At 41.2% G+C, this 17,346-nt stretch overlaps 1 protein-coding gene across 1 annotated transcript in view; it reads right to left on the minus strand.

Annotated features, from left to right (window-relative positions):
• Positions 1-17,346, minus strand: part of DPYS (dihydropyrimidinase) — an 80,323-nt gene that overhangs the window by 36,970 nt on the left and 26,007 nt on the right. Inside the window, exons 5-7 of the mRNA XM_078441961.2 lie at positions 9,642-9,798; positions 8,563-8,704; positions 6,292-6,434 (exon numbers count right to left, since the gene is read on the minus strand). Of these exons, the coding sequence (XP_078298087.1) occupies positions 6,292-6,434; positions 8,563-8,704; positions 9,642-9,798 (442 nt within the window). The remainder of the gene's footprint in view (positions 1-6,291; positions 6,435-8,562; positions 8,705-9,641; positions 9,799-17,346) is intronic.

The following is a 17,346-nucleotide window of genomic DNA, read 5'->3' on the forward strand; positions in this document are numbered from 1 at the left end:
AAACAAAACCTACAGATAGATCCATTTTATTCATTGGATTCAACAATGCTTTCCACCAGATGAGCTCTGTTTATAATTGCCTCTGTCTGTAATGAACAACATGAAAGCTGGAGACAGGCAGCCCATGACCCCCTCACCTCCCTACTTGCTTCCACGACCTGAACCTGTTCTCTCTCTCACATAAGTTAAGGCCAGCCTTAACTGTCTCCTCCCAGACGCTCCCAGCACTGCCTTGGTTTACCTTGCCTCCATGTTTAGTCTTGACACTCAGGGCCAATGTGGTCCCATGCCAATGACGGTGCTAAGGTGAGAATGATCTTTGAACTTCTTGCTCCCGATATTCTTAACCCATTCCTGCTAAGACTGAGAGTATTTGACTTTGTATCTCATCCCCTCTCCCTCCACTGCCAGCTTCCTAAAAGCAGGGCCTGGCTCTGACACAGTCTGGACCCTCGTGTCTGGCTCATGGTGGTGCTCCCATGATGAGTGGCCGTGGGAATGAAGAAATGCAGTAAGGAAACTGTATTCACTTCATTTTCTTCTCTATAAGAGCTGCTTAACAAGCTAATTGCTCCCAACTTCAAAAATGAAAAAGATACAGAGAAAATAAGACCAGTGAAGCAATTCTTCCTCCTCTCCTTGGGAGATCCTTTCTACTCACATTCACCTTCATTCATTCAACAATCATTTATTGATAACTTGCAATAAGTTAAAAGCATAAGGTGAGGAAATGCTGCTCTTTGTACTTTTCCTTTCACTGTAATCGTTGCTGAATAGAATCTTTCCAACTTTCCCTCATGTCATTTCTTTATTTTTCACCAGTTACCTTAAGATATAATTGACACAGGGGTGCCTGGGTGGCTCAGCTGGTTAAGCATCAACTCTTGGTTTTGGCTCAGGTCATGATCTCCCAGTTCCTGAGTTCGAGCTCCACATTGGGCTCTGCTCTGACAGCACGGAGCCTGCTTGAGATTCTCTCTCTGCCCCTCCTCTGCCTGCATTCTCAATCTCTCTCTCAACATAAATAAACATGAAAAAATGTATAACTGACATGTAACATAGTATGAATTTAAGGTGACTTGATACACTTACATAGTGCAAAACGCTTACCACCAAGCATGAGCTGACCCCACCATCCTGTAACATAATTGCCACTTCCTTTTCACGGTAAGAACATTTAAGATCTACTCTCTTGGGAACTTTAAGCGTATAAGGCACTTGCAGCCATTTCTTAGTTACACGAATCTTGCATGCAGTGTGGAAGGCTGGATCCATCTTGCTTGCCCGTTCAACATTTATTGTGCTTCTACTCTGTGCTGAACTGGGCCAGGCCCTGAAGATATAGAATCAATTAAGACATAAAACTAGAGGGGTGCCTGGGTGGCTCAGTCAGTTAAGCATCCAACTCTTGATTTCAGCTCAGGTCATGATCTCACAGTTCATGGGATTGAGCTCCAAGTTGGGTTCTGAGCTGACAGCTCAGAGTCTCTTTGGGGTTCTGTCTTTCCCTCGCTCTCTGCCCCAACCCACTCGTGTTCTCTCTCTCTCTCTCTCTCTCTCTCTCTCTCTCTCAAAATAAACTCATAAAACCACATAAAACTAGAGCATAATTCTCCACTCCCTAAGTGTGAGCTGTGCACAGTGACTTCCTTCTAAAAAGTACAATATGGAGGGGGGAAATGAGTAAATTGTACAGCCAGCAGATCCAGGCCAACATCAGCAGTGACAGTCGTGTTGATAGCATATATCCTTCAAAGGATGGGATGAAAATGGCACTCTATACCCATAACCCAAGGCTAATAATGAGAAAAACACCAGAAAAACCATAATAGACATTCTACAAAATGCCTGACCAGTACTCCTCAAAACTTTCAAGGTCATCAAAAACAAGTTAGAGAAACTCATGGACCCTGGAGCCTAAGGAACCATGATGACTGAATGCCATGTGGTATCCTAGATGGGATCCGGAATAGGAAAAAGGAAATTAAGTAAAATCTAAGGAAGCCTCAAAGTATGGGCTCTAATTAATAGTAAAATATCAGTATTGGTTTATTAATTATAACAAATACACCAGAGGGATATAAGATAATAATAACGGAAACCGAGTGTGGGGTATATGGGAACTCTCTGTGCTAGCTTTGCAATTTTTATGTAAATCTAAAACTATTCTGAAATAAAACATTGATCTTAAAGACTGAATTCTACTTCAAGAATGTTAATGAGGGAGAAAGACAGTGAGTAAGGACTGTGGTCTGGTACTGTACGTGGGTGTGCAGGAGTCAGTGAGCTCAGTCTGCAAGGTGGGAAGAGGCAGACGCAGACAGGGGCAGGGCAGCAGCTAAGGATAGTGGGAAGCTACGGGTGCTGTACGGGCAGTCAGAGAAGGCTAAAAATATTGTTGTGCACCAGAAAGGTCCTCGTTGAGGTCATCAGCATAAATTTTGGTCAGGAACAGCCAGCCCAGATGAGCAACTTTCTCATAACAACCAGGCCAGGAATAGAGGGAGCCGGAGCTATGACTGACCTAGATAAGGAATCCGCATACCATTCCCACAAAATTCTCTCTTTTGATAGGAAGCATAATAAACACACTTTTTCTTTGTTCAAATATTCTTGCAGATTCGTTATTCTGTGAAGCTCCCTCTTCAAACACCCCTTCTCTCCTGTTTCCCACATTCTGCAATTTTCACATTGAAAAGGATGAATAATGATAGTGCAAAAAAAATGGAGGGGGGGTGGTTTACAGAAAATTCTTAAACTAAAGGGTTGGAGAAGCAAGGAGAAGTCAAAGAAATCCAAAGGGGGCTGGATCATTTCAGTATATCCTGCCACGTAAAGATAACATTTCTCCATTTTTTAAAAGGAGAGCAAAATGCAAAAGAAAAGCAAACAAACAAACAAAGGTCTCCAGTTTTTAAAAAGAATCTGAGGGTCAGAGAACCCAGTGGTTCACCGACCTCCCTGGTCACCTCAGGAGAACAGCCGTGACCACCTGAAAATGAAGACTGAAGCAAGAAACGACACCAGCTAAACTAGATAAATAGGAAGTAACCAAAACAACACAAATCTTGTCTCTGTGGAGCGCCTTCTTGATTTACAACACATTTTCGCATAAATTATCTCATGGGATTCTAACAAAAAATCTTATGAGGTAGGCTTAACAATTATTAATAATCTCATTTTACAAATGAGACAGAGGCTATTCAGGAACCCTAACTGACCTGCCTGGGTCCCCAGCTTGGCACTGATGGAGCTGTGACCAGCACCTACTCAGCAGGCTCTTAGGCTGCGCTGTTTAAAAGAAATTTTTTTTAATGTTTTATTTTATTTTTGAGAGACAGAGACAGAGTGTGAGCAGGGGAAGGGCAGAGAGAGAGAGAGCGGGAGAGGGAGACACAGAATCCGAAGCAGGCACCAAGCTCCAAGCTGTCAGCACAGAGCCCGACGCGAAGCTCGAACCTACAAACTCTGAGATCTTGACCCGAGCTGCAGTTGGATGCTTAACCGACTGAGCCACCCAGGCGCCCCTGTGTTGTTTCTATGTAGCCCTGTGCCCAGGCATGCGCAGTAAGCAGACGTAGGTAAAGAGGACATTGAGCTAATAATTAAACGCCAATATGTATCTTTATCTCAAAAGATTTGTATATGAAAATGTAAATAGTTAATTTCCTGCTATCATGACCGCTATAAAGTGAAGGACAAACATCAAATAAGAAAATTAAAGACTTGATAAGAGAGATAGAAAGAAACTTAAAAGCACAGAAACTTTTTAGTTTGACCTTAGGCTAGAAATGAGGGGCAGCAAGCAGGTAATATATAGACCTGAAAAAATAAGAAGTAAACATCTGGATCATTAAGCGCTATTCTGCAACAACTGAATAGGAAAGGAAGGACAAAACAATGTTACAGAAATCAGCAACTAAAACTTGTGCGAAAGTGCTCTAAATTTATATCGTCTGAAAACATGACTCAAAGAGACATAATCACAGCCTATAAATATCCACCGAGCAACAATATATGTGGAAATAAAGTAAGTGAATTATTCACACCCATAGGTTTGGATCATTTCTCTTTGTCCAGTTGTCTAAGGAAGACAATGCTCTACCCCTGAGCTGGTGTCACCCTCACAGATTAAAACAGCCAAGGATATGCTTAAGGTGAATCCTGCCAGAGAGAGCCAGGTGCAGGGTTAAAAAGAACCACAGGAATGGCCTCCCATGGTTCTTCACTCTGTTAGACACTGGATCACTCAATTGATGATTTTCATTTCTCCCTCACTTTTGAAAATGAATACAGAATAGAATCAAATCCAGGAAGTCTCTTCGTGACTGGACCACTTGATTGGAAGAAAAAACGGAACATGAACAAACAAGTATGATATAAAGTGCTCTCTGCTTTGGCATTAGGAGATAGCATGGTACCAAATCTCCTGAAAGACCTAAAAGTTTGCAAAGTCAAAGACACTGGATCAAGGATCCTTGTATCAAACCTGTCATGGACGCCCTTGTGCTAAGGTCTTCCCATTGCCGTAAGGGGGAGTCCCGTTTGTTTTACCTTGAGATCACATTTTAGATACAAAAATATGTTTTTAAACCATGGAGAACTGTGCAAATAGAAATGGTTGCAAATTAATATCATTATTAGGACTCGCCCAGATGCAATGCTTCAAAAACACCATTTCTCACAAATATTTTTCTGCATGATAGTGTTCTTCCTTTTGAAATTTTCGAGGTTTCCTGATTAAGTCTCATCATCTCCATAAGCCACAAATCATTTCAAAAGACCTATCTGTCCCAGTACTTGGGGGCAATCAAAACCGTTTGAATCACAGCAGAAATGATGCTGGGTGGGTCCCTGCTGGGTGTACAAGAGCGTGAGTAGAGTGACATTTAAGACACCAGGAGCTCTCTAAACACAGCATGCTCAATTTGTCCGCAAACCAACCCAAGACCAAGCAATTTTTTTCCCTTTGTCTCCCCAAGGACATTTTTTTTTTTCTAGTCTAGTAGAGAAGCTGCTCCAAATGTGAGTTTATTTATCATCATTTCTTCTGCGTAGAGAGGGGCCTAGATGATTTGACAACCAGATATTTTGTCCTTAAGTAAGCAACAGTTCCTTGTTAATATCATAGCAACAAAGACCCTGAGTTGTTCCTCGTTGGCATCTTAGGACATCGTCTTAAATAAGATGTTCGTACCACCATGCCCTGCACTGCTTGACTGTAAACCAGAAACAAGATGGTACACATTCAGTACAGGCTGCTTGCAATGACTATGGATGGCCAGTGGTGTGAACTGGTGCTTGGGTTCTGAGGGAATCCCCAGAGAGTGCTAAACTAAAAAAGACAACCCTTTTCTACAGGAATACCTGGTGCTTATTTTTTAAGCTCATAGCAATGGTAGCTCTCATGCTTCTCAGTCTTCTTTTCCCCAGAGGGTAGTCCAGGAGCCTTTCAACTGAAGCTGGGTCTTTGTGACAACAGCACCTCCAAGAAACTAAAGACTTCTGCTTAGTACAACATATAAACCCAGTAGACTTTGAATAAATGCCATTCAGTGGGGGTAGAAGGTGTATATATCCCTATTTACACACATGCACACACATACAATATTAAAGTAGGTGGGGTTTTCTCCATTACAAATGCAAAGGCTATAGAAAACACAAATTGGGATGCAGGTGTTGTCTCTGCTGATGTCTTACAAGGAGAAATTACCAGAGCTTTGGCCTCTGTTGAATGCTTTCCTGAGTTGGTGGAATTTGTGAAATCTGCAATATTAACATAGAATTACAGAAATAGGAAACAAAAAGCTGGAGTCTACTGGGAATGACAAGCTCAAGATGAAATCAACTGGAAAATCTGGCTAACTAAAAGTGACATCCTTTGTGCTGGAATTTTTCTATCTGAAAGCTTTAAAAAGGCTATAATTATTTTGGGTTTTCAATTCAGCCCTTTCCAAACTAAGCCTTCTAGTTTCTTCATTGCGCCATACCGTCCCTCCATGTGAACTCAGGTGTCTGCCAAGCTTACCATTGAAGCGGTAAATTCATACTGGTTTTATACCCAGATGCATTATCCAAGGAATGGTAAGCAACACAACTTTTTTGTCCTCTGTGTCCAGGAAAACAAAGGGATATTTGTACATCAAAACTTTTATCTTGTGCACAGGCTCAAAATACAGGCTAAATAAGTCACCCACAAGAAGAGTCTGATTAAGACCAATAAATCATTTCTTTGCAAGTTAGCGCTTCTTCTCCCTGGAGAAGCTAAGGAATACAAGAACTTAGACCTACCTTGTGGCTTTTGGGTCCCAAATCACAATGTCTGCATCTGATCCCACCGCGATTCTTCCTTTTCTTGGATAGAGATTAAAGACTTTAGCTGCATTTGTGCTGGTAACTGCCACAAATCGATTTTCGTCCATTTTGCCACTATGCTGTAAAACAATCCAAGAGAGAAAATGCATTTGCTTTAATGACCATATGCTTAAAAATCTCCTATCAATTAAGGTGCAAGATTTGTCTCTTAAAACTCAACAGAACTGTAGTTAATTTCTTATATTGGGGAGCATAACACATCTGTGGATACTGGTAGGTCTTAAATTATCACAATGATAATGATGGGGATGATGGGGTAACACATGGAAGCCTGAAGACAACTTTTCAAAAACCTGTCAGTTTAACGCCCACCCCCCACTAATTGCCCCCATCCTTCCCAGAATCACACAGACAACACCTAAATGTTAGCAATAGTGGTTTCAATTTTTGTTTGGAGTTTACTACTGCCACCCACTACAATTTTAATCTGACTTGTTTATTGCAGACCTAAAATGTATGAGATGATCATGTAGACAATACGAAGAATATGATAGAGTTAAATTAAGACAGACCTTTAAATCAGTGGCAACACTTCTAGAAAGAGGAAAAAATCAATTCAAGAGGTTAAATTTTGCGCTATTGAAATGTACATGAACCAATAATCATGGACAGTCTATTATAAGAGATTTTCATATGGACAAACTCTGGACAAATGTGGTCTCTCTAAACTGATATGATTTGTTTTTTTTTTAATGTTGAGAGTTTATCCCTATGCACATTTATATGGTTAGAAGCATTCTTAAGGGTTATTTAATTATCAGTGTGTCAATGTTTCACAAAATGATGAAGAACCACATCCTGAGAGTAATATTCCCATGAGCAAACCCCCTTAATGTTTCATAAAATAACAGTTCCTGGATGCTATTAAGAAATAGTCTATCACTTTGAAGTCATTTATGCACTTGATGTAGTATGAAAGTTTGCTGTAATGCACATACTCATTGTAATAGCACAAGTTCAGAGAAAAAGGTTGAAACTTCAGCAAGAAAATCTATGCAAACAGGAAGAGCAGAAGAGTCATCTGGGTTGATTAGAGTTTGGGTAGAGGTGAAAAGGGCTGAAAGGATGATTAGCAGAAGATAGGGCTGTCAAGATGTTTTGAAGATCCTCACATGTAAATTAATTGTTCAAATATCATCCCATAAATAATGGAGGATATTGAAGGATTTTGGAGAAGAAAGCATGAATAGTCCTTTGGCTTTGGAAGGCAGCTCTGGTCCTAAACTATAGCATAGGCCGTAGCAAATGAGAGACCGGCAGCAGGGGCACCAGCTGTGAGACTACTGCAATAGTCCAAACAAGGGACGGGACTCAAACTAGAGTAGTAAACACGAAGATAAAAATAAGGAGACATGTTAGAAATAGAATTGACAAGAACTGGTAAATAATTAAGAGTTAGACATGAATGGTATGTGGAGGGGATTCTGAGGTGTGAGATATGGTTAATATGTCATCTAAGGGAGGGTTTCTGAGAGATGGGTGAGAATGGTGTGACAATGGTGGCCCCAGGTGTAACCAGGCAAGTCTCCCCCTGCTGATCTTTACGACTGCACATGTCAAATGGCTGGACAGGTTGACATATGGACATTTAGCCACTTGATTCTTCTCCATGCTCAGGGAGAACATTTTAAATTGTGGGTATTTACAATAATCTCTTGTTCTAGACTTTGGATTATTATTTATGTGACTTTACACAGAAGTTTCAAAAATATGATATTCAACGGTCCTCAAAAAGAGACATCCACAAAAATTTCATGAGAAAGAAAAATTTCTCCTTTATTATGAACATAATAAAAATCCTTCATGTATTTTCAGTCATTCCAAGTGTCTACACCAATGACACATGAGGAACTGGGATTCAAAACCATGAGAAATCAAGTAGAAGGGCTATAACATTTCACTGACTTGGAGAGTAATCCCCCTGGTACCCAGTCTAAATTTACCTCCTAATGTCTGCATAATGATGCAATGTATCTTCTGAACTAAATTATGTGAGAAGAAAATTATTTCTTATTGTTACCCTGGAGGAATGGGGTGGCCGTGGTCATGGTGCTGCATTCCGAGTCTCCACTGTAATAAAAACAATCAAAAAGCCTTTCTCTGACAGTTTGCAACACTCTGATCCTGAAACAAGCCAGATCCTGGTGACAGAGTTCAGCAAAACAAGCTGGGTCCCGTGAAACTCACCACGCCTTTTTCCCATATTACTGACATCCGGTCCTCAACACCATTCACCCCATTGGGAATCTTCGTGAAATCATCCTTCCCAAGAGCTTTCTGGCAGGTGTTGAAAGTGCAGTGGTCAGTTCCTGTTGTGGTTAGATCACCACTGGAAAAGAAGAACACACCAGAGTGTGTGATAAATACATAAAAGACGTCAAGAGGAAACTACCAGAACTTTCCGGTTCTCCTGATGCTCCTCAACTGAAAGTCAGAAAACTGCAGTGGAGAACGAGAAGCTGTTTCAAGTATGTGTTTCATCCATACTCATCTGTATTCTAGGAAGCGCTTTTAGAAAATAAGACCCTTACAAGAAGCCTGATGCACCACCACGTGCAGGCCAGAAAAACTGGTTCCAGGCTCCCTCACTTGTAGGTTCTGTGGTTATGAGTTTGTTCAGTGCTCAGTTTCTTATCTAGAAATTAGTGATGACATGTACTAGATGACAATTATATTAGGGTCACTGGCAATAACGTAAGGGAAAATTCCTTGTGAGTAGAGCATTACACAAAGATGAGCCTCAGTGACCCGCATGGACAGAGGCAGCTCCTGCCCAAATGGCAATGTTGTGATGGGCAGGCATGTGACAACTGGCTGAGGATGTTCGTGTCACCAGCAACAGATAGCCTGCTTTGACTTGCGAATAATCTCAGAGATGTACCTATACAGGCACATCTGGTTCTTGGGTTACAGCAGCACAGAAAAATATTCAAGAATATGTGAATGATAGAAACAAAGCACAGTGAAGAGACCCGGTTCTATACAGGATAGAAAGGGCAAGGAAACAATTAGAAGAGAGTCAAACTTCAGTAAAAATTATGTGATTTCTCTGCGTCCAGGAGAGATTTTGACACCATATCATAATTAAGCCACTGCTCGTTGGTCTCAGGTAAGGGAGTCCCCAGCACCTATCATGTCAAGTAGAGCAGGACACTGGAGGTCAATGGAAGGTCAGATGGTGGACAAGATGTCCTACATTCAAATCTGAGACTCATCTAACACCTTATTTTGGCAAAACACTTCACACCCATCTGCTCAAAGATTACTTAGCCAATAGATTCATGAGGAAGTCAGGCGTTGATGGGTCTGGTCGCAGGGGTGGGCCCATAACATGGTGGGCTGCATGGTGCCAGTCTTTATGCCAGTAGTGAGTGCCATCTGTGCCGAGACTTGCCGCTATGGGTTCTCCATAGACCACTTTCCCTGGAAATTTCAAAGGACACATTCAGTACTTTAATTTGCTCTCAAGAGAACCATCTGACAAACATAAATATTAGTCTTCTCTGGGCTAGTGAGAGATGATAGGAATCCCAAACTAGAATTTACCTTTTGTGAACAGGATTTAAAAATTAAAACTACTGTTTGGGCACCTGGGTGGCTCAGTCGGGTAAGCGTCCAACTTCGGCTCAGGTCTTGATCTCACAGTTTGTGTGTTTAAGCCCCGTACCGGGCTCTCTGCTATCAGCACAGAGCCCGTTTCAGATCTTCTGTCTCCCTATCTCTCTGCCCCTTCCCCATTCATGCGCACTCTCTCTCTTGCTTGCTCAAAAATAAACATTAAAAAAAAAAAAAAAAGAATGATACCTGGTTTAAAAAAAAAAAATTAAAGCTACTGCTTATTGAGCATCTACTATGTTCCAGTCAATGTCCATGCGTGTTGTGGTAGACGATTATATGCTTTCACTGATACTAGGCTTGACCACGTGGCTTACTTTGGCCAATTAAACATGAATGGAAGTAACATGGGCTGCTTCCAAGCAGAAGCTGTTAAAGCCACAGTGAGTTTTCTTTCTGACCTTAGACTATCAGAGACTGCTTCTTCAGTTGTCCCTCAGGATGAAGAGAATATGGAACAGAGGTAGAGCCGACCAATGACGGACACGAGTATGAATGAGAAATAAATCTCTGCAGTTATAAACCATTGATATTTTAGATGTATCTGTTAGTGCAGCATGATCTAGCAAATGCTGGCTGATATGTGTGCCATTCTAATGAAAGGATCTCAAAACCCTACCGGGGAAGTGCGATCATTATCTCCATTAAAAGATGAAGAAAAAGCTTGTCTTTTAAATAGCTTCTGTTATTATAACAGAAGTGAAATGACTTCTGCACAGTTGCATTACATGTACTCCACATGCCATCAATGAAGTGGAGGAGTCAGGATCTGAATCTGGGCATTTTTCACTCCTAACTTCTGTGCTATACCCCTGATGACAATTACCACATGGTCATATGGAGTTTAACCACAGTATATCTCTACTGCAAATACACCGAGAATCTCTTCACACCCTTGAGAAAAAAACAAAAAACAAAAAACCTCCTCCAAAAACTTATGTTAAATAGAAAGAACACTCAGATAATATAATTGTAGCCAGCAATGCATATTCTAAAAATCATGCAAATGAGGCCATCAAAAGCAAACGGTGTTAGAAAAGCTAATAGTGCAGAGTAAATTTGAATTTAAAATCAGAATCCTATCTCTGATTAGCATTTGTTGGAATAATAGATACACCAACATCAAGCTGATCATCCCCAAGCAGCCACAGAGGTGAACGCAGAGTAAACAGATCCTGGCACACCTAACTAGCTCACTCTGGCTAGTCAGTCACCGGATTTCAGCTCAAATCCTCGATATAGAACTGAAATTAACTCATTTCTTCAGAGAGTACTGACAGCGGATGGCCACCAGTTGCTTTCGTCCCGTACTACTAGAATGTAGCATCCTATTACCTCCCAAATCATCTCTTCCCGCTTTCCTCTTGCAAACCACGAAACAAGGCTTACTGAAGCCTAACAAACCTTGCTTCTTAAGTAACCAAGTACCAAACATGGTCAATAAAAGTTATGCCCCAAGATAGCCATGGCTAAGATCTTTCACTTTCATCACACACACACACACACACACACACACACACACAGACATACACACACACACACAAACACACAGCACACACACATGCTGAATCCCACCCGCATCCTCTTGCCTACTGCCCTGCTCCCAGGAAAGAAGAAATGCCACTTGTATCTCGTTCTGGTGTGTAGAACAAGAAGCAATCCTTTTTCATGTGAACTAAGAGGTAATGTACTATTTGCTGGAGGGATAGAAAGATGGACCCAATATCTGACTTGCAGGCATGTAGTGACCTTCCTATCCCAAGAGAACATACAGATGCTCAGACACTGAAAAACTCAGAGACTTGATCTGCAATCAGTTTACAAACTGTCAACTCAGGATTTTCCGTGGTGCTTCATCATGTGGGAACGATTCTTATCACATGCTCTATTCAATCATTTGGCCCATCAAGGTGAGATGGGAACACAGTTTCAAAGTTCTACAAATTTATTAGCTCTCAGGAAAAATTAAAAGCGTCAGCAACTAGCAGGAGTCTGCCAGGACTGTTTTGAAACCAGATGACATGTAATCTCCTTGGAAGGCTTTAACACCTTTAAAATGTGACAGGCCACTGTGTTGGTATACATAACAAACTCTTCATTAACTGGGCTATTTCCAACTGTCTCCCCATTCATTAAGCATCTGCAAATATATTAAAAAATTAAATAAAAGGTAAAAATTCCTAACTACTCTACCTCCTATTTCACAATGGTTCTAAGACATTAACAACAACAACAACAACAACAACAACAACAACAAAACAGATAGTATGCAAGAAGTAAAAAAGGGAAGGAAAATGAAGGGACTGGGTAGTTCGTAAATTGGAGAATCACACTAGATAATTCAGCATAATTGTGGGCTTTATTAGATTTAGGCCAAAAATAAAATAAGAAAAACAAAAATATCTAACATCTTATAGCACTGCAAATACAGTTGGAAATTCACGTATCTCATTTGGCTTTCACAGCAACCCTCAAGCTGGTGTGACAGATAAAGCATCTGATGCTCAATGAGACTAACTAATTTGCCCAAGTCACACAGGTAGTAAATGATAACCAGAATTAGAATCCTAGTATTTTGACTTATCGTACATACACATTGCGTTACCAGGAAAAGTGTTATTCTTCATTTCTTGGTTAAGAGCACGTGTTTTTAAATGTTTAAATCAACCACAAGGTCTTTGTGGTTGTGGCTGGGAAATTTTCCAATTTCATTTACTGGTGTCATTTACTACGCTTAGCAGGTTGGTAATGAAAAGTGCTATATCTGTCCTAGTCTGGTGCTCTCCTGATTACATTTGAGGCACATGGTTTCAACAACTCTCCGGAGATAGGGCATCTTCGTCATTAATCTCCTCCCACTGTCTCAGCAAGGTTCACATTGTATCATTCCCTGTCTACCCATACAGGTTCTCTCTTTCTTTCTCCATCGTTTGGCCCAAAACCAAAAAAGTCTCTGCACTTATGATGTTATCTCCTACGTTAAGGACTTCTGCCCTCTAAGAGATTCTAAAGATTTCCAAATGATGAAACATGTCAAGGCATTTATCAGATGAAAGTGATAGAGCAGATGTTCACACCTTGTCTAGATTTGTGAATAGCACTTAGTCAAGTCCCAAGATCTGTTATAAAAGGTTGGAAAATGCAGAGAAGCCAGCACAGGTGGCCCGGAGTAGAAGCACTGGCTACCAACAGAAAGCCAAGCACATCTATAAGACTATTTTTTCCTAGCAAGAAGGATAGAGTATAACATTTCTGGGCTCTGTTTTGGTTCAAAATATTACATTTACACAGAAAGGAAAACACTGAGAAGGAAAACACACAGAAGCAACATAATAGAGTAGATCACACAGATTTGGGTTCAAATCCTGATTTTGCTACTTTTTAGACGGCGACCGTATGCAAGATGACTGATTGTTCTTAGTCTCAGTTTTTCTCCTCTATGAAGTAGGGTCACAATGTCTCTCCAGTGTGGCAATTTTGTGAGGATCAAATACATCAATATATATGAAGGTACTTAGCATCTTCTTGGGACTCTGGGTTCACTTCATGTTATGGGCTGGATTGTGCCCCTTGCCAAAATTCAAATGGTAAAGTCCTAACCTTCAGTATGTCACAATGTGATTGTATTTGGAGGGTCCTTTATAAAGGTAATTAAGTTAAAATGAGGTCATTAGGGTAAGCCCTAATCCAATATGAGAGGGGTCTTCTAAGAAGAGGAAATTTGGACACAGATACATACAGAGGGAAGACACTGTGAAGGCACAGGGAGAAGATAGTCGTCTACAGACAAAGGACAGAGGTCCGCAGTACATCCTTTGCTGCCCTCAGAACCAACCCTGTCAACACGTTGATCTTCTAATATCTGATACTGTAAGAAAATTCGTTTCTGTCACTTAAACTGCCCAATCTGTGGTACTTTGTTACTGCAGCAAATACATTCCACAAATGTTAGTTTCCTTATGATTACACAATTCTTTTTAAAAAGTGTTTTAAAATGGCCAATCTTCAACTGCTTTGCAGTTGGTCATAAGGTAGATCACCTTGTTCTAAATTTAAAGGCCAAGGGAGTGTTTAGATGTTCACGTACAAAAAAAGAAAGCCTGAGATTCAGATCACCTTGATTGAGCTGCATATTAATCCTTCCTTAGGAACAGCACGGGTTACTAAGCATCAGTAAAACATGCTTGTGATAAGATAACAAGATCTGACTTACTCTTGTTCAGCTCTAACAAACAGCGGTCAACTCAAACACAGAGAGAGAGAAAGGCCCCTGGATGGACCTTCCTCCCCATCTTTTAAAACACAAAAGGAATATGGCTGGGCAGGGGGAGGAGAGGTAAATAACCCAGAGTTTAAATAAAGACAGAGTTTAAATAAAGTGGAAAATAAGACATTTAAAACCTCTCTGTAATAGAAGTTTATATTTTACAGCAATAAACTTGGAAAGTAAAGCTTTCTCCAATAAGGAAAGCCAAATCACACCAAACAAACAAAAAAACCCCAACCACAGTGTAGCCCAGTTCACCACAAGTTACTTGAGGATCAAAATTAACTTCATCATTTTTGTAAATCCAATGCCTAGAGCCCTGTGACTAGCATATATCTGGTGTCCAATAATTTGGTTTTCTTTACGTAAAAAGTATAAAGAAAACATTTTATTAACAAATTCAGATGAGAGTCCTATTTGTACCCTATAGTCAGGAATATGGATACAAAATAGAGTTGAACTCTATTGAGATGAGTTAAACTGGAAACTAAAAAAAGGGATTAAAAGTTTCAGTCATAGTTGGGAAATAAATTACAACAGATATGCATAAGTAGAACATCAAGTAAGTTCTGAGAGAAGTCACCACCATTACAAATAAAGCACCAGAAACACAGTGAATCCATGTTCTATTGGAAAGGGAGGGGAAGGTAAACGATATATTTTTTTTGAAAGGCCATTAATAATTCCAGATGCCAATATATGGAGAAAAGGAACGTGTATAACCAAAGCTACTCAAACCAAAATAAAAAGTGTCACTGAAGCCAATGGCACATATTGACACATACACTATTTGGACAAAGACTGCAGTGAGTGAAAGCGGTCTGGGGCCGGGCAGATGGGAACTTCTATATGTGACACAAATCCAGCTGGTTGGTCCAACTTTATGTGTGGGGTATGAAGCAAGGGCAGCAGATTCTGCTTCTAAAAGAAAAAAGGATATCATTCTAGGTACAGCCTTCTGGTTCCCTTACCTCATTTTTGCAAAAGTGGTTTCTCACACGAAGGATGAGAACTAACCTAGTTCTGGTTACTCAATTTAGAGGAACTAAGACTAGAAATAAGCATGAAATTTAAATTCCTTGCAAACTGTCAAAAGCAACTCCAATTTCAATGGCTTGCCCATGACATTCTTATTCTTTTTCCTGTAACCCGCTTTTTGCTTTTTATCGCAAGTGTTAAAAGAAAACATCAAGGTATGAACAAAGGGAAACCTCAGGCTTCAAGTTAAAGTTGGTGGACCGAATGTGCATTTCTATCTCTTTCTTCCCAGCTCACACCCAAACCCTGGCAAAGCTGTACAAGAGATGGCCCATACCCACAACTGCTCTGAGAATGAAGGAGGGACCGGGGCTGGCCAGAAGTCTGGGTAGATTTTAGGAAGACAGAAAGCGGAGAGATGGCAATAGCTTTATGAAGAAAAGTAGAGGGAGCCTCCACTATAGCTTGAACTCAAAGTAGAGGAAGTCATGGTGAGCATTTTTCCCAGGGTGGGAAGGGCACTTGGCACCTCTTTCTCTTCTCCTTCTGGAATGGCCATAACGTGAATGTTGTTTTTGGTTCTTTCACTGTGTTCCATAATGCCTGTTGGCTTTCTTCACTCTTTCATTCTTTTTTTCCTCTTTAGTCTTCCCACTGGGTAATGTCCCAGGTTCTATCATCCAGCCCTTGATTCTTTCCTCTGCCTGGTCGAGTCTACTTCTGAAACTCCCTGTTGAACTCTTCAGTTCAATTATTCTATTTTATTAACTCTAAGATTTTTGGGTTTTGTTTGTTTTTTGATGGTTGCTATTGCCTTCATCAAATGTTTTGTTCATGCCCTGTTTTCCTAATTTCATTTAGTTGCCCATCTGTTTCTTGTAGTTCACTAAACTTCCTTAATAGGATTATTCTGAATTCTTTGTCTGACATTTCATAGGTCTCCATTTTTGTTAAGGTCAATTGTTGGAGCTTTATTAGTTTCCTTTGATGGTATCATATTTACCCAATTTTTTTGTGATCTTTGATTTCTTATGTTGGTAGTCTGCACATTAGAGTAATTGGGGTCCTCTTCCAGACCTTACAGGGTTGCTTTGACAGAGACAATTCACCAGTCCGCTCAGTTTGGGTTTCTGAGTGTGTCTGCTGGTAATGAGTCTGGGCCTGTGGGGGCCAGCTATTAAGGTCTATTTTTGGCTGACGCAACTGTTTGGGTTCTGGGGACAGGGATGGGGTGTGCCACTGGCTGAGGACAGTTGGTTGGATAAGACTGCTGGCTTGGTTCTCTACCCAAGTGAGGCTGTAGGATGGGCTCTGTGGTTGGCCTGAAATCTGTGGTCAGCCTTCCTAGATGGTCAGGATACTATATTCAGAAGCCAGTGGAACTACGACTTAGCTTCCCTGCCCTGGCAGGGCAGCAGGCCTGGACTCGAGGCCATTACAGCTCATTGTCTGAGGGCCCAAATCAAGCCTGGGTGTGCGCTGAATTCTCTGTCAGGTGAGGCTACTGGTTTTACTTTGCAGGTGGGGGAAGCCACTGGCTGTGCTCTCTGTTCAAGTGCCACTGTAAGGCTGTTGAATGGGCAGAGCACCTTCCTGTGTGCTCTGGTTAAGCTTTCTGGTTAGAAGGCTAAAGACTGTATTCAGTGACAAGTGGGGCTATAAATGAGATTCCTTGGCCAGGCACAGGGGGCAAAGTAGCCCTAAAACTGGTAAAGCTTTCTGTTTGCTGCCTTAACTCATGCCATACTGCACCCCACATTCCCTGGCCAAACAGTGCCATCCATCGGCTTTGCTCGGCAAACTATTGCTTCTGTCTGCTCTTCTCTTGGTCTGAGAGCTGCTGGACCACACAGCTTCCAGGTGTTTTCTTCGCCATTCCTCTCGCCAGATGAGACCAGAAGACACTCTCCACAGTGGGTGGGGTTCTGTCACAGCCCCACTGCCTGCACAGGAGAGGTTGGGGCCACTCGAAGCTATTCTCAATTTCCCAAACAGGCTCTCTGGTTGCAAGGGGCCAGGAGCTACCCTCAGCCTTGGCTATGAATTAATCCCCTGCCTATGCACAGCATGGGGAGCCTCCATGCGTGGTACTGGCTCAGGTCTACCTGTCT

The sequence above is a fragment of the Panthera onca genome, chromosome F2 (genome assembly GCF_046562875.1).
Source record: "Panthera onca isolate mPanOnc1 chromosome F2, mPanOnc1 haplotype 2, whole genome shotgun sequence".
In the NCBI taxonomy this organism is placed as follows: domain Eukaryota; kingdom Metazoa; phylum Chordata; class Mammalia; order Carnivora; family Felidae; genus Panthera; species Panthera onca.